We start from the raw sequence: 17,212 nt of genomic DNA, 5'->3' as shown, positions 1-17,212 counted from the left end.
GGAATTCCATTGTTATCTGTTTCAATGGGTTCTCCAACCCTCATTTTAATACGACAATAAGCAAAGAAATAAAGATGGGAATAAAAACAGACATGGACAAGTACAAAAAAATCTGTCTTTACTTCAGAGTTCAGTACCTTTCCCTTCCCCACCTGATGTGGGACTCACTGGTTCCTCCAGGTTCCACCAGGAGGCGCCAGAGCAGAGCAAAAGCACAGCACAAATACCAGTACAAAATAAAAAGGAACAGCTGAGAGAGCAAGAAAAGAAAGGCAACTTGGACATTGAATAAAGAAAAATTAAGGAAAGAGAGAAGGAAGAATAGTTATAAACACCTTATACCGTGACAGAAATGTGAAAAATGGGTATTTTTCGCTCTTTAGTTATTTGGTCTACTTCAAGGCCTCTTGCAGCACAGAGGCCAGAATATAAACATAAACAGATCAGACAGTTACTGCATTGGTTCACATGCACCCCCCTCCCCTCATATTTTTTTTCTTTCTTTTTTTAAATTTTTTTTAAAAAAGGACTATGCACATCTGATATGACATGATGTCACTACTTGCTATGCCAACACCATCCAAAAAGCACTGATTTCACAATTCATGTGTACTGCAGAGATAAAAAGAAATGGTTGACTCAATTGTACTGTATAAAAACCAAGACGCCATATTGTATACAACCAAGACACATAGGTTCAACTCATTATTTTGTTCATTGGTCAACTCTTCGGCATGTTCACAACTGATGGGAGTTCCAGACAAATGTTTTGTCCTAATATTTACAACTATTTCTGTGGTAAAAACTTTCTCTGTGAAGTGTTGATGAAATCTCAGCCCAGGTGTCCTTTGGATTAATTAGCACTGGGTACAAAATGAAACATTTAAGAAGTACAGGGTCAAAGTGTGTGTGTTTGTGTGTGTGTGTGTGTGTGTGTGTGTGTATGCATTTGTGCAGGTGCAGGAATTATGAACAGAATTTAAAAATTGATTTTTTTTTTTCCTCACTTGACATTTATGTTTCACAATACTCCTGATACTGACAGTTTACATTGCAAGACACTGATGTATTTTTCCATTTTCCTTTCACTTGCTTGCAGAAAAAAAAGGCTAACTGTGATTGGGCAGTGCTAGAATGAAGCATTTTGACGGCAAATAAAGCTGTGAATCAATTAATGAATGAAACCCCAGTCCCTTTTAAATTTCAGTTTTTAAGAATTTATATATTGCGTTTTAATTTAAAGCCATGAAGATAAAAAGAATAATGTTGATATTTTTGAGTCATTGTGTCAAAACACGGTGGGGTGTATTTCGAATATTTCAACATTTCTTCCCCCGCCTAACGTGGGTTTGTGTGTATATATGTGTTTGAAATATCATCGCACTCATGTGGTGCATGAGTGTGGCAAGTCAATCACAGTCAGTCAGTGCGGGAGCTTCCGTGCAAGTCAGTCACAAAGTGTGTGAGGTAGTGTGTTGGTGTCAGTGCTTTGCTGGTTGGCAGGCTAGATGTCTGAAGGACTGTGTAGTTTAACATTCATCATGATTTGACTCCTATAGGGGATGGGGGAGAAAAATCATTTGCCTAGAGTCACTCAAAGTGCTATATATATATATATATATATATATATATATATATATATATATATATATATATATATAAAAGCATGAACGTCAATGAGTGTGTTTCTCTGTGTAGTGAACAAGTAAAGGGCTCGTCAAGAAAAAAATTCCGGCAAGTAGCTGACATGACACACTGGTCATTCACTTAGATCAGAACCAAGATGTCTCCATGTGTCCTTACGTGTCGCTGCTCCATTGTCATCCACTCCTCAACTCTCATTAGCTGCCACCAGCTGGCCTAATCCCTGGCGCACAAACACAGCCTGGATGTCCTTGGTCTTGATGCAGAAGTCACAGGCCCAAACAGCAGCACTCTCTCGAGTCAGCAGCCCATACGCTGGCTCTGTCAGGCCTGTGCAGTCCCGGTGGAACCAGCGCTGGCACGATGCCTCGCACAGGATGGCATCCTGGTCGTCATGCACCTCCGCCATACAAAGGCCGCAAGGGAAGACCATTCCAGGGCCACCGAGTTTTCCGGGGCCAGAACCGGGCCCGGTTGACGGGGCAGCAGGGCCAGGGGGCAGGGGAGACTGGGTGTTTGGGGTGGATGTGGAGTTAGAGGGGGGATTAGGGTTGCTGCCAGGTGTGTTGCCGCCATTGTTGTTGGTCATGTTGTTCTGACCTGAATTGGGGGCAGCGTTTGGCATTGGACCGCCAGCAACAGGAGTGTTGTTCTGCTGGTTGTAAGGCGTGGAGCCAGGGGCAGAGTTAGGTGGAGTAGACTGTTGCTGCTGCTGCTGGTTTGAGTTATTAGAGTTTGGGGTGTTTGTGTTGCTGGGGGGCTGTAGCTGACTGGGTGCTGGATGCTGGGGCTGGCCTGATCCATTCAGGGGACCGGTAGGAGAAGAGTTGGGGTTAGGCTGTGGCGGTGCTGATGGAGGCTGACCAGGTGTATTGGCGTTGGGCTGCTGGACGTCCGGGTGACCAGGGAAACCGCCCCCAGGCTGTGGTGGGCCAGAGTTAGGAGGAGGGCCAGGAGTGGTATTATTAGGAGGGGGGCCGTTGGGATTTAGGTTAAGCTGTTGCTGCTGCTGTTGTTGCTGCTGCTGCGGAGGCCCAGGCGGTGCACCTCCTCCACCAAAGTTCTTTCCATCCTCGTTGCCTGGCCCTGGTGGACTGGGGCCAGGGTAGGGGCCATCCTGTGATGGAGGGAACTGTCCTTGAGGGGGCATACCTGGCAACCCTCCCACCATGTTGCCTCCGGGACCACCACCCATGCCACCCATCATGTTCATCCCAGGACCCATGCCGCCTCCCATGGGAGGCAGGGGACCATGTGGGGGCCCTCTCGGGCCTCCACCACCAGGTAATGGTGGGCTGTTGAATGGGTGTCCTCCCTGTCCATGCTGCTGCTGTGGGGGTATGCCAAACCGAGGATGGGGTGGTCCCCCTCCTCCAGGACCTCCCATACCGCCCGGAGACAACATGGGGTTGAATCCTGGCCCAGGGTGCATGGGTGGACTGAAGTTTGGTGGCATATTAAACTGAGAAGGGCCACCAGGGGGGAATCCACCACCACCTCCTCCTCCTCCTCCTCCCCCACTGCCTCCCCCACCGCCACCTCCAAAGCCAGGCATTCCTCCAAATCCTAGCTGGTGGTGAGGTCCGGCGTTGGATGGAGGGCCGAACGGGGGCCTCCGTCCAGGCTGGCCACCGCCTGGTCCACCTGGGCCTCCCATGAAGCCCATGCCTGCGCTCATTCTGCCTCCACCTCCATACCCACCTCCTCCACCTGCACCGGGGCTGGGAAGAAACGGAGCGCCACCTGGTCCACCTGCCCCACTTGGTCGAGATGGGGGCCCGAAGTCATCGTCAAACGGGTTGGAGGCGACCAGGTGGTCCACCATTGGGGTAGGGGGGGGTGCAAACTCAGTGAGGTGGGAGAACCCCGCCGCCTACAACAACAGAGAAAAAAATACAGTGCAAATGTTTGTTTGTTTATTGCTTTTTGAAACCAGGTAACTTAAATTCTCATTGCATCAACCTTCAGGGTCTTCTATGTAGCAAAGTAATCATATTTCCAAACACAACTATTACCTGAGTGGTTGATTTTCTTGCCTTCTTCTTCTCCGGGCTCTTCATCTGTGAAGCTGAAATAGTAAAATATGGAGGGAAGGGGCGGAAAGGGGGAAATATAATATTAGCCACAACAAAAATAGGCCTCAGTGTCTCATGCCATTGGTCCACCACCAATCAAGTGCAGCATCACATTTGGATTGGCCAATACCCCTTAGTGACAGAGTGGAGCAGCTTTAGACCTAGGGCCTCTTTTTCAAGTCCAACAGTTGAGATGGATTCAATGATGGGACATAGACTGGCATGAGGACAAGATGCTGAACATCCAGGCGTTATCATCACCAAGGTTATGAAGCCTTGAATCGCAAATGACCCAGGCAGACCAAATGACCCAGGCGAGAGGGAGAGAGGCCGCAAACAGAGGCAGAAGAGGTAAGGTCAATGAGGGAGACAGGAAAAGACGAAGACATGAGAACGAGGAAACGAAGTTGAAGGTACATTGATAGCAAGATAGACATCAACCCCGTTCACAGGTCCACTCTGTGAGAAACAGCCACCACCGGAGACAGTCGTGAAGTTTACATATGGGGGAGGCGAGAAGGGATTTGCTAACAGCACCAGTGCAGCCCATTGCAGCGCAGTAATGGATGATTCCGATCTGATTGGGAGATGGGTGAAATTAATTCCTACCTTTGCTTCGTTTTCCTTGTCCCGCCAGTAGTCTCCCCGATTCGGCAGCCATTAGCTAATATGACTGTCGGTGAAGTGGCATATCACCGTTCATATGCAAGAAAAAAAAAGTTAAAAATGACGACGTCTTGAAGGCAATGAGCCGAGTAGGTGGAATCTGCCTTCAGGTCATGTCAGTAACGATAAAATGGTTATCATCACAGCAGTAACTAACACGTATTGGTAACTAAATTGTATTATAACGCCGGCCCAGGTCTGCAAACTCCTTTCCAGCTGCAAATCTTTCGCCACGGTGTCTGTCACGCCGGGATTTGGTCACCAAATAAACGTCAGGTAAACCTGAGCTGGTTCACGGTATTTAGCAGAAGTTCGTCTTGTTGCAAGCCAGTTTCTGCTAGCTGAGTGAAACTAGTTGCTTGCTACCTGGCTCGTCTGCCAGTACAAGCAAGTTACAGGGCACCCCCCACCCCTTTCTCGCTCTCTGTCTAAAATGATCACTTACAGATGTGTAGCTAAAAAGTCGACCAGCTAGCTAACGCAAGCTAGTTACTGCCTTGGCTAACTAGCTAGCCACGTTACTCAATGTGGCTAGCTAGCAGCGTTGAGTAGCCGCAACACTGGCACATTAATCCGAAACTGTGGTTTATATTTCTACAGTCACTTGTGAAAATGTGCACTTAATTCCACTTAATACAGCATGTATGAGATAAAGCAATCGATCACGTTTTGAAAACTGTTGTTTACTATGCTAACATTAGCTTGCTAGCTAACGTTAGCATGCCACTGAAGATAGCTAGCCATCTTGCAGACTGTCTTGGAAGCAAACTGTACCCTTTCTCCGTTGCTTGCTCTGCTGTCCTTTAAATTGAAACTCTCTGGTGTGTCATTGCCAGCAAACCAGTCCTCACACGGTGTATGCTTGATGATCCACCATTCAACTATAATTCATTCAAAAACGCAAATTTTGCCATAATTATCATGGCCTTCTGTCGCCACCGGACAAAGAGGGACAAGCAGGAGTATCGCGCACCATGGAAGGTTTCATCTCGTCACAAAAATGGGGGTGTCGATAGGTATAATTCATAACTAGTAAAGCTATTTTTGAAAGAATTTATAAAAATACAGAATTTATTGCCTAGAATATAACGTTATACATTTTTATTTTGGAAAATCTACCAACCCCACTGTCGTTCACAGTACATATTTTTTAATTTATGGATAGTATCTACCTTTCGCTGGTACATATGGAGCAGCTCAGAACGGACCATTTCCCAACAATACCCTGTACAATTAAACCAGGGGTGAACATTAATTAGACAGCCAATTAAGTACATTATCAAATGACATCATGATTAATATTGAATTAATATGTAACATCAAAATATTAGCATAACTGTCAACTTTGGTTTTAGTCGCTATCTGAAAAAACTTTGGCATGAAAGGAGGTGGGAGCCTATTATTGGTGCATCAGAGCAGAATCAATATTATTTATTGAAAAAGCAGCATTTCAGGAGGCCTGTGTACTGATTTCTGTTCTCAAAAACCACATTGAGACGTGCAGAATTATTTTACATTGCTGCGTTACTTATAGGATAAATCCCTGGAATAGTAGGCTACCGATGTGACTATCTTTGGTGGGTTACCTGGTTATAGGTCTGATTTCCTCAAATGGCTATTCCACCATGGTCTCTACAATTAATCACCGCCCACCCGGTCCTGCCTCCCCCCTCACAACTTCAGTAACCCCCCTCCCCTCCATAAACCAGGCGCAGTCAGGAGCCTCGTTGCGAAAGTGGACGGTTGTTAAAGATCAGATAAGCCACTCTGGGAATGGGACCACAAATCAGAAGCAAGAAAAACTTTGCCTTCTTTCGGGTCTTCCCACTCAGAAGACGCCTCTTCATCCAAAGGGAATAAACTTTTCCTCTGAGCAGAAGAAGGAACAGGTGTAAGAAAACCACAAATGGGATAAAGTAGGGGTATTGTTTCGTCTTATTCCCTTGCCAAACAGGTATGAAGGTTGCAAGTCTTTTACTTACAACCATTTTAAAAGTTGGAGGTGTAAGAATAGAGCCACTGACTTTTTAAAGATATTTATGATATGCTTTAAACTGAGGTGTGGAGATCCTGTAGTCTACACAGGCTCTGTCCTAGAATAAAGCAACGGAAGTCTTTTGTTAGAAAGGCTGTGATTTCTAAAGGTGCGTCTCTGGGGCCCTGGTGTATGGCGCTAAAAGGTGTCGGAGAAGGCAGAGAGGTTTATTGGTTTCCATCTGAGTTGCAATGGCAAAGTGGTTCAAGGAGTTCCCCATCAATCTGAAGAATGGTACCGACAGGATCCGCTCAGCCTCCGAGTCCGGCTCACAACCAAGAGCCAATAAAGGCGGCCTGGTGGCCAGCATTGGTACCAAAACAACAGGCTCCAAAACGGGCCACCGCAAAAACTCCTCTGCTGACAGCACAGGAGGAGGTGGTGGTGGAGGAGTTGGGTCTCTCCTGTCCGGAAGAAACCGAAAGAACTCAGCCATAGAGCTGAATAGAAACGGTGTCACCTCCCCGAAAGATGGAAAAGTTTGGGACACGCTCCTGTCTGGCAAGAGTCGCAAGAACTCCAAAGCGGAGCCGGTGTTTGAGGAGCAGCAAAGACCCCCGAAGAGCTCCCCGTCTGCCAATGCCTACATCAACCGGCTGATCAGAGTGGACAAACAGGACAAAAGCCCCAACTTCAACAGCGGTACCATCAGCAGCCAAGTGGTACCGGAAGCAGAGAAACCAGCCCAGTGCAAGACAGAGACAGTGAGTTACAATCTCAGCCCTGAGTTTCTGCTATCATATCCTGATGATGTACGTTTCTTCTTGTTTTCCCCCTTTAAGGTGTTAAACGTTGTTTAAATACCATTCCTTTAAGACCTGTGGTATCTGTGGCATGAAAAACTTAATTTGTTGTCGCCACATTTTTGCTGTGATATTTGAGTGTTAACATTTTGAAATCAAACAGAATTTATTTTTGATATTTTAAAAATGATTAGAATAACAAGAGAGGGTATATCTGCTCTGAAGTCAGTGTCACTGTTAAATATCCAACAGCTGTTTTAGGTGGTAATGTTTCCCTATGGACTCCTGTGGAGAATGAGTAGGCTAAGTGTATCCAGGTGTTGTTCAATTTTGATGTAATTCTTTTACTTTAGTTGAATATTTCCATTATATGCTACTTTACATTCCTATATTTCAGAAGAAATGAAAGTAGATAAAAAAAAACTTTATCTAGTTGCTATGGTTACTAGTTAGGCTACTTTTCAGATTAAGATTTTACACAGAAAATCCATGATGGGTTAAGAAAAATATGATGAAACTACAAAACAGTAGACTATATAGCCAAACATGACTATCTCTAACTTGACCAGTTAATACATCAGTGATCAACAATAATCTAAGATATTATATATAGCACAGACAGTCTTCTGCCTGACAAATACTTTTACTTTTGATACCTTTTTACATTTTATTGTTTGTCTGTACTTTTACTTATCCTAAGTAAAGTTACTGTAACTGAGTATTCTTACAGTGTGGTATTGCTGCTTTTACATACATAAAAGATGCAAATGCTTCTCCCACCACTGCTGAATGATTTCCGGGCGTCTAGCTGAATCTGAGGCACCTTTCTGTAATCCTAGCAGCAGGGCAACAACTTCTACGCCAGCAAAAATAACATGTGGTGTCATCAATACTAGTGACAATGAAGCAGCCAGGATCCAGTCCAAGCTCTGAAAATTGATATTATTGTTTCTGTTTCTCCCTCCCCTTTGTCTCCGTGACACCCATTGTGTCCACTCTTCCCAGTCTGTCTTTCTATCTCTCTTTCTCTTCCTCTCCACCCCTCGCCCTTACACCCACACCTTCCTTGCCTTGAATACAAAGCTGTGGTCAGACATGAGGCCTTTACCTTCCTCTTCTCCTCTCTCTGGCTCAGTATTCCCCTTTTTCCCTCCGCCCACCCTCCCTCTGCCCCATCCCTCTCTTTCACTAGATTCAGGCCCCCTGGTGAAGGCTATCATGTTATAAAAAGCATAGTGTCATTTGACACTCACGCGCTGACTCAAGTCCCCTCCAGCTTGGCTTTGAAAAAAAAAAAAAAGAAGAGAAGTCAGGGAGGTGACAGTGGAAAGATGGTGAGAAAAAAAGACTGATAACAGAGTGGAAGAATAAAGTGGGAGTTTTATGTTGCAGAGAGGGAGTAAACCTTCTTGATCTCATATTCATAAGTCAGCCTCTAGTTCTGATCGGCCGAGTTCTAGATAATGTGTGTTGTATGTCTACCTTTGAGTTCCCCAGTCAATCCACAGGAGGTGAAGGTCATTTAAGGCAAATTTGTCCCACTAAACCTCCCAACTAGTTTCACGCTGTCAAACATCTGCTACTTTATTCAAACACAGACAAATGGCAGCATTTCTTTGGAAAGGGAGCACCACTGGAGGTGATTAGAAAGACAGCTTTATTTTACGGCCTATTATTGTCTCTTGGCCAGTGGCCTGTAAAATAAACAAGAAATTATATGGCGGTGATAAGATGCCAGGACAGTCAAGCATGACTGGCGTGGCAGAAAACAGAGAGATATGAGTGTGAAGAGAGTGGGCTTTACGACTAGAGTGCCTCTTCACACAAAATGTAAACGAGGCGCCAGTAATTCTTCTAACTAGCTGAAGCCTGCCTTGTAGTTTATTGAGGTTAACCTGACGTAACCCTTCCGCCCTATCAGATGAGATCCAGTAACTCTTCATCGACTCCACATGTCATGTTTCAAATGCAGCTACTTTGATTCGATTAATTTGTTTTTGTCAGTTTTCAAGCAAAAATGCCAAAGATTTGCTTTTGAAATGTGGGAATTTACTTTATTTCTTTGCCATATATGATAGTAAATTGAATATATTTGGGTTTTGGACTGTTGTTCCAACAAACAAGATATGTGAAGATGTCGCTTTGGGCTCTGGCCAAATATAATCAGCATTTTCTGACATTTTATAGGCAAAATATAATGAAGAAAACAATCAGCAGATCAGACAATAAACTAATCGTTACTTGCAGCCCTATTTAAACTGGGTGATATTTAACACTATAAGTTGTATAAATGATGATGATTTTCCATTATTTTTTTCATACCAGATCTGATCCTGGAATTGTCCATGGTCTTTACCACGTTGGATTTGGTCACATATTTGTTCTGTTGCCATTCAGAGTAGTAGAAGTTGGACGATTCAACCATCCATCCACCACTTTTATCCGTCTACTGTGTGTCAACTTTTCTTCTTGCTTGCCAACAAGCTTCCACGCAGTTACAGTGAAAGCATGTGGTGTTGATGCGTTAACACTGACCGGCAGGTTAACAGGTGGTGGAAGAACTGTCCTGACACGGCTGGTAGATTACTGTGAGCACAATATACTAAAGATTTGTAGCATCACTGCAGCTTATAAACCTACTTCTGTGTTTATTTCCCTCCCCCAAGAAACGAAAAAATGAAAAGTATCTAAATATCCCTAAAAAATATTGATTTCCATGTATTTTGTGATGCAGGTGATAATTCTTGAGGATTACGCAGATCCATTTGATGCTCAGAAGACCAGAGAGCAAAGGGAGGCAGAGAGGGTCGGGGAGAATGACGGTTACATGGAGCCCTACGACGCCCAGCAGATGATTACTGGTAAGACTTTGATTAATATGCTCTCGCTGCCTTCTCTTGTAGCTGTCAGCTGTTACAGTAAGATTCGTCATTTCATTCAGTCCCTGATCACTGAGTCTATACAGCTGTGTTTGACTGACCAGCCTCTGTGTGAATGACAGGATTCTCATTTCCAGTCTCTCCGGGCCGACGAGTGAGAACATGAACTCATTCCCCTAGTGCTCTCTGTACCCCATGGGGTTGCCACGGCAACTCTGTTGCGTTCGGACAATGGGTGCAGTTTCCTGCCCCTGCTTCCTCTTTCCTGTCTCTGTTTCCTGGTACTATTCTCTAAAAAGGAAGCCGGCCCTCAGCGCCCCCCCCCCCCCCCCTCTCGGATGCAGATCTGTGTAAACCCCTATATGGACCTGTCTGACCATTTATCAAAACTTCCCAGCATCCAGGATGACTGGTGATCCGTCGTCCAATCACATGCTCTCCTGACCTTTCCTTCCATCACTCCATTGTTTTAACTAAAAAGGGTTACACAATAGCCCGCTGTGAATGTGAAAATGTTTTATTGCACTGCTCTCTAGTAGATTTTACTTCAATCAGTGCCTGCACTACTTCCAGGCCTCCTCAAAGAAGTCTACAGAGGATGTGATGATGTGACTGAGTCAATTTATGAGGCTTAAATCATACTGAGGAAGTAAGCAAGTTTCTGAGTCACTGTGATTCATCAAGCAAAGCAAGGAGAGTGGGGCAGCATAATTATGAATACTCTGGATACCAGAAACAAATCCTATGTTTTAGTGGGACTAACATGTAATTAATTTCATAGTTTTAGTTCATAATTCCATGTCTAATTCTGACTATTAATTGAAATTTATTTTTCACAGCCGGAAAAAAGCACAGAATAGATTCAAATGGACTTAAACTCTATTTGTCTGGCAATCAGTAGTATTAGGAAAATATAAAACCAAAAAATCCAAACACAAACACATGTTGATGGCAGCAGCCAATACTAAACAATATGATTTATGTGATAAAGCCATCACTATTCCTGATGTAAAGCTTTATCATAATCTGTATTGAGAACAAGATGTATTTGATGAGGATGAAATTCAGTTTGCTTCGTTAAATAAAGAGCTACAACTGGAGAATGTATGGATGAATAAAGATGTGATTAGTGTGTAAAAATGAGAACAAAGTACAAAACTGTACAACGAGTGTGTGACATGCTACAGTTGTAACTCTTAATGCTTTTCTTGCATTTTCTTGCACTGGGGTAGAGTTGTGTTGAAGTGCCATCAGCCCTTTAACCCATTAAAACATGTTCATGGGAGTCCAGGTGGCAGCAGAGGTGAAATAGATTAGATAGTGTTCTGCTGTTCACTCACTGACATACATCACTCATACTGTACGCCGCTTTAGTGTTCATTAGCAGAGCTCTTAATCTTTAATCTCACGTCTTTCTACCTGCAAGAGATCAGACGTCGGGGGTCCAAGGACCTGCTGAAGGTGTGTGTGGTGATGGAGGGGAGCGAGGGGGTGGTGGAGGAAGGTCAGTCTGCGCCCCTACAGATCTATGATGTCCCATATGAGGGAAGCGGTGACGGTGACAAGACGGCGGTCACGCGGCCGGAGCTGGACCCTCGTCCCTCCACTGAGTACGAGCTGCCGTGGGAGTGGAAGAAGGAGCACATTGTCAAAACTCTGTCAGGTACAGCAGAACTGATATCTGAGCTCCAATTCTAGGAATATTTTTTAATGTGAAAGTGAACCGAATCTCCTGCACTTTCAAATTGTTAATCTTATTCTTACCTTTACACCCCAAACAACAAAACTTTTAACAGTAACTAAAAGAAATAAAAGTTTTTGCTGACTTTAGACTGTCCCTTTTTTGAGTTGTGACACTGGTTACACTTTTGCTGAACTAGTAACCAGTAACATTTATGTAACACACAGTGCTGACCCTGCTTCTCCGCTGCCTTAGATCCCTATGAAAAATATTTGTTCAAAAAACAAGTCAGGCCTGCTCTCACATTTATATTTTATATGCTGGATAGACCAACAGCATACGGAATAATATCTTGCATGAAACATCAAAGCGGTGTCTTCTTATTCTATATTTACTGGAGGCTTCAGCATCCAGTTCAAACTCAAGGCGTACAGTCAGTTGTGTCTTTTTACATAAAAATTCACATCTTCTCTCATCACTCTCCTTCCCCCAGCACAGTTTGACAGCCCTGAACGCCCAGCCAAAGATGAGACACCTCACCCCACGCTCACCAGGCAGCCCCAGCATCCACCAGCCCAGCCGCTGTCACAGCATCAGCATCTGAGGCAGAAGAGCTGGACCCAGAAGATCCTGCGATCCTCACCCCCGACCCTGTCACCTCCCTCCACCCCGGGCAGCAGCCCTGACACCGAGGCCTGCTGCGTGGACCCCTCCCTGCCCCTGGAAAAACAGAGGTACCAGAACTAGTATGATGGATATAGAATAATTCAGCCAAACCCTGGACATAATTTCTGACAAATAATTATGAGCAAAAGACAATGATTTTACCTCAATGTTGACTTTTCCCTGGAGATACATTCAATGTATATTTAAACTTTTATACTCAAACTTTATCACAACAAATCAAATGCCATCCGCATGAAATATATTCGAGTGCGTGCCCATGTGTTTTCCATTCTTGCAAAAAAAAAAAAAAACCTCACGCCAGAATGTTAATACATAGTTACATTAAGGTTCATTTCCAGGGATTTTGTATAAAATGAAGTTCCACACTTGATCAATAGCAGATGAAATGTAATCCTCCCTCACTCCTACCATCTGTCTCAGCTGGTACCATGGCTGTGTGACTCGCCAGGAGGCGGAGTTTCAGCTGCAGTCCTGCAAAGAGGCCAGCTTCCTGGTCAGGAACAGTGAGTCGGACAACAGCAAGTACTCCATCGCCCTCAAGTGAGTGTAACAGGAAAGTGCATCAGTGGTGTCTAAAGGGCTGAAATATTAGTCACACTGGTCACAAACTGCAGTATATGAATAGGATTCAAATGTAATACGTTCATGTCATAAGTGACTTTTTTCACATTTACATTTTAACGTAAAAGATAATATTCAGTACTTTTCTTATTGCTGACAAACCCCTTCAACAAACCAAAACCAATAATAAATGTGCGCTAGTAAGTATTACCTATAGCTTGTTCCTCTGTATCATACCACTGGGTAACATGTTTCTGTCATTGCATTAAATATGTAGTTCATTCTAGAGCATTTAAATGTGGATTAATCAGCACTATTTACTCCTGTTTGAGTAATGTTTACAAAAAAAATACGGTTTTGGGAAAAATGTAGCCATTGATTAAAAAGGAAACTGTGAAGTATTCTTATCTTCAGTAATGAATGTGTTTGGAGTATCACAGACAGGGCACGGATGCCAGAGGGTATTACGAAACATTATATAATGAAAATATCAAAAGGAATCCATGTTTTATTTTGACTAAGAAATTCTGTTTTCATCTCTCAGGCTCATTACACACACCAGGATATATGAATTTATAATATTTTTGGTTAATTCCCCTTTCTCTTTTGCTCTCCTCAGGACGAGCCAAGGCTGTGTTCATATCATTGTCGCCCAGACCAAAGAAAACGGCTACACCCTGGACCAGAGCAGCTGCGTGTTCCCCAGCATCCCAGAGGTGGTGCACCATTACTGCACTCAGCGCCTGCCTTTCAACGGCGCCGAGCACATGACCCTGCTGCACCCGGTGCCTCGCATCCACTGACTCCACCCCAGCCCACGTTAGGTAGAGCCTACAAAACAAACACACCTCTGGGCCTGCATTGACAAAAATGTTTCCAAACATCAGTCACAACCTCATTTCTGATCAATGAAGCTCAACGTGTACTTCAAGTCTCTTATTTGTATGTCACTACCTTATGTGTGTGTGTGTGTGTTTTTTTAAATTTGATCATCAGGAAATGTTTGCGGCTCACCCCGTGTCTTGAAACTCTTGATGGCTTCTTCTTTCTTTATTCTACCTTGATGATCAGCTGATGAAAAACACCCAGGCTGCTGTTTTGCATGTGAACGAGGGGGAAGCACGAGGCACTTTTATTGATTAAATGTGACCTGAGGTTGGATTTGAACAGGACTCAAACATAGATGTGATGTTTTAAAAGATACATATGCTATTTTTTATTATTTTTTACAAAGTGAATTTATTATGAAGCTGAAAATACTTTAGACATTGACACATGTTTGTGGCTCTCTTTCTCCCTCTGGTGGATGTGCTGGTACACTGCACCGACTTGCCAACATAAAGAATTTTCTTCCTTCCTTGAAGTTTATAGTTGGTAAAAATCCATGCACATTAGCGTATCATTCCACTTATCAAGATATGAACAAATATCAGCTGTTTTATCTTTATGCTCGCGGCAGATTTCTAATTTATGCTCTTGTACTTGTTAGTTTTCTGTAACCACTGTCCCCTGAGGTTTTCCTCTGTTGTACTGTGAATGAGGGAGTTGTTTCTACTGTATTATCTGCACTGTGAAGAGTGAGTGATTCACCCTGATGCAATGTGCTTGAAGGAGGAATGGCTCTACAATAGTCAGAGCTATTTAGGACAAGAACTGAGACCACATTTCATTTTCAGTTGTTAATTCTGGGGAATATCTATAAAATAATCCTGAAAGTTATTGTGATCTGCGGTAAGGAAACATCGTAAAGTTAAAGTTGAAACTTATTTTTGGTGTACAAATGTGGACAAGAAATGACTGACACATACTCAAATAATGGAAGCAAGAAAAAAAATTTAAATACAGTATCAGCATAAAAGAAATTCCAGTCTTGTCATCGCCCCTCTCTTTTCTAATATTGTTTATTCCGACCCCTGTTGCTAAAAGATAATGCTGTTCTCAGTGTAATGCCCCCTGGTGCTAAGAGGCAGAGCAGCAAATTGAGAAGTGATAGCTATATTATCTTCACTCTCTTATTTCTCTTTGTATACTCTTAATGTAACTCTGACTTGGGGTGTATGCTGAAAATCATTTGGGCAACTCTGACCTGCAACGCAGCCTGATGTTAGCCAGCAGACTGACAACAAAATATGGTAAAACTCAGGTCACTTTTTCTTTTTTCTTTTTTTTTTTTTTCTTTTTTGGCGGTCTGCCACTCCTGAGTCTTTTCAAGGATTTAAAGGGAAGTCAGTTTGTGGTTTTTGGCAGAGTGTTCAAGCAGAGGTAATCCAAGGAGACACACCTGCTATACATTTTTCACCGATGTCTTTTGATATGTGGAGACCTGCTGTTAGAAACGTTGTAAAACAGATTACAATAAAAGGTCCTGAATCTCAATGCCGGAGATCCCCTGTGAGCGTCTCTCTGATCCCAATAAATCAACAACATCAACAGCTAAATGTGAGGGTGTTTGTGTCAATGTCGGGGCGCTGAAAGAGAATGATCAAAGCATCAGACCCTCCCATCGTCCCGGAGGAACCGGCCTCTTCACACACGCTGGAATGACTTAATGAGGGCAGTTTTGAGCATAATGAATCTTTTAACTATGAGAGCCTGACTGGGGTTTCAGCGGTTTGGAAATTTGCCTGCAAGTTTAGCTCTCCATTTTGCAAAAAGGAGATCAATGATTATGCAGGGTTAGACTGAAAAGGTCTGGGGGGGGGGAGATTAAGTTTAGCCAAGGATCATGTTGAGGACAAACAGCTTACGTAGCTGCAGTGAGCACCCAGGCTTGTGCCGTGTGTGTAGATCTAAGGTAAACGCGGCTCCAAAAACAGACAAAGAGTAAGAGTAGTATCATTACACTCATGTCAAGGAGCGCTTAATGTGGAGGGAAAAAAAAGAGAGCAATCGACACCATCCCTCTCTCCTTCCCTCCTTTTCTTACGTATCGTTGGCCCCCTCTCCTTTACCTTCCTCGCCCTGTCTGTGTTATCCGAGGCTGATATCTGTCTGTCACCTGTTTCTCCTTGACTCACAGGGAGGACACGATCACTGTTTACCTCTTTTTGGAGCCAAGAGTTTGTGCTTTAGTTTATGAAGGCCGCTCGCCTTACCTCATGGATTGCTGTTTCCTTTTGAAGCGGTTGAATGGTGGCAGGTGACTTAGGAGACACTTTTACTCGCTTTGCTACAATAAAACACACCTGTTGTTGGTGGTTGAAGATCATTTAAAGAAGTAAAAGTACCAATATAAGTGTGATGATACTCCATTACAGGTAAAAGCTCCGCATTCAAAGTTTAAATGCAGAATCAACTAAATACACTGACATCATCAAGCCCACTGGTTTAAACTTTACCAATGTTACCAAGATTATTTCATGCTTTTTTAAATGTAAAATCTTAATCTGAAAAGTAACTAAAAGCTACAGCTGTCAGATAAATGTAATGGAGTAAAAGGTGCAATATTTCCATCTGAAATGTGGTGCAGTATAGCTACTATAAAATGGAAATACTCAAGTAAAGTCCAGGTGCCTCTAAACTGTACTTAAGTGCAGTGCTTTAGTTACTTCCCACCGCTGCCTGTTACATCAAAGCATGTTCTTTATGAATTAGTCGTGCCAGAGCCTTGTAATTCATATGTCTCCTGACTCCTCCTTGGCGGTGAGCTGCGGCCATAAGGTCTCCCTGCGGGCTCCTATCAAGATGGATTTCATGAACCTGAGGAAAGCAGGCCTTCTCAAATTCTACCCAAGACAGAGCAAGCTACACCTGGAAAGGACTTAATCATCAAATGATATAGACCTGGATCCACCCATGCTACTGTATACTTGAATGAATAATTTCATTTTGTTCTCACGTGTGTGCCATCCTACTCTCACGCAATCGCTGCCTGCCCCCTTCTCCGGCTTGCATGACGGCTTGACGTGATCGCCGCATGGCTGTGTCTGACGGACGAGATGACTTGACCTGCTCTGTTGGTAACCGAAGCGTCCCTGCCATCCTTATCAGATGCTTCAGACTCGTCGCCAGTGACGGGGCCTGGCTTTGTGCTGCTCATCTCCTTTTCTCACGCAGGCAGCACCTGCCATGTGGGTGATCCATCAGCAGAGACTCTTGCCTTTTAGTTTGAATCGGTTCCCCTGCTAAGGTCAGGCCTGTTTTTAGATACTGTTTGCAGGATGTCCTCAAGCCATTGTATGTCCCTGGGTGGTTGAAAAGACCATGTGACTGAGAATTAAGTAACTGCTCTGGAGTGTAAC

The 17,212-nt window shown here is 43.8% G+C and overlaps 2 protein-coding genes across 4 annotated transcripts; one reads left to right on the top strand and one right to left on the bottom strand.

The window, feature by feature from the left end:
- Positions 1-101: 101 nt before the first annotated feature.
- Positions 102-5,367, bottom strand: pygo2 (pygopus homolog 2 (Drosophila)). 3 transcript variants are annotated; one of them, XM_056398731.1, is made up of 4 exons: positions 5,160-5,366; positions 4,329-4,392; positions 3,660-3,712; positions 102-3,517 (listed from the first exon to the last, which is right to left on the bottom strand). In XM_056398731.1, the coding sequence occupies exons 2-4, from the start codon at positions 4,378-4,380 to the stop codon at positions 1,832-1,834; spliced, it is 1,791 nt and encodes a 596-aa protein (XP_056254706.1). In that variant the 5' UTR covers positions 4,381-4,392; positions 5,160-5,366; the 3' UTR covers positions 102-1,831. The 3 variants fall into 3 exon arrangements, with proteins under 3 accessions (XP_056254706.1, XP_056254708.1, XP_056254705.1); XM_056398733.1 differs by lacking the exon at positions 4,329-4,392 and having other exon boundaries at positions 5,160-5,367; XM_056398730.1 differs by having other exon boundaries at positions 4,329-5,366.
- A 723-nt stretch (positions 5,368-6,090) lies between these two features.
- Positions 6,091-15,403, top strand: LOC130183391 (SH2 domain-containing adapter protein E-like). The gene is made up of 6 exons (XM_056398734.1): positions 6,091-7,124; positions 9,898-10,024; positions 11,469-11,705; positions 12,217-12,457; positions 12,831-12,950; positions 13,591-15,403. Exons 1-6 carry the CDS (start codon positions 6,612-6,614, stop codon positions 13,772-13,774), a joined length of 1,422 nt encoding a protein of 473 aa, XP_056254709.1. The 5' UTR covers positions 6,091-6,611; the 3' UTR covers positions 13,775-15,403.
- The last annotated feature ends 1,809 nt before the right edge of the window (positions 15,404-17,212 follow it).

The sequence above is a fragment of the Seriola aureovittata genome, chromosome 16 (genome assembly GCF_021018895.1).
Source record: "Seriola aureovittata isolate HTS-2021-v1 ecotype China chromosome 16, ASM2101889v1, whole genome shotgun sequence".
Lineage (NCBI taxonomy): Eukaryota > Metazoa > Chordata > Actinopteri > Carangiformes > Carangidae > Seriola > Seriola aureovittata.
This window is presented reverse-complemented; position numbering and strand designations above follow the sequence as displayed.

What these genes read in the sequence shown, in the direction of transcription:
- pygo2 (XM_056398730.1), bottom strand. Translation starts at nt 4,380, where the DNA reads ATGGCTGCCGAATCGGGGAGACTACTGGCGGGACAAGGAAAACGAAGC. An exon ending in ACAAGGAAAACGAAGCAAAG is followed by an intron (nt 3,713 to 4,328) that starts GTAGGAATTAAT and finishes TTACTATTTCAG; the next exon opens with CTTCACAGATGAAGAGCCCG. An exon ending in CAAGAAAATCAACCACTCAG is followed by an intron (nt 3,518 to 3,659) that starts GTAATAGTTGTG and finishes CTGTTGTTGTAG; the next exon opens with GCGGCGGGGTTCTCCCACCT.
- LOC130183391 (XM_056398734.1), top strand. Translation starts at nt 6,612, where the DNA reads ATGGCAAAGTGGTTCAAGGAGTTCCCCATCAATCTGAAGAATGGTACC. An exon ending in CCCAGTGCAAGACAGAGACA is followed by an intron (nt 7,125 to 9,897) that starts GTGAGTTACAAT and finishes TTTGTGATGCAG; the next exon opens with GTGATAATTCTTGAGGATTA. An exon ending in AAGTACTCCATCGCCCTCAA is followed by an intron (nt 12,951 to 13,590) that starts GTGAGTGTAACA and finishes TGCTCTCCTCAG; the next exon opens with GACGAGCCAAGGCTGTGTTC.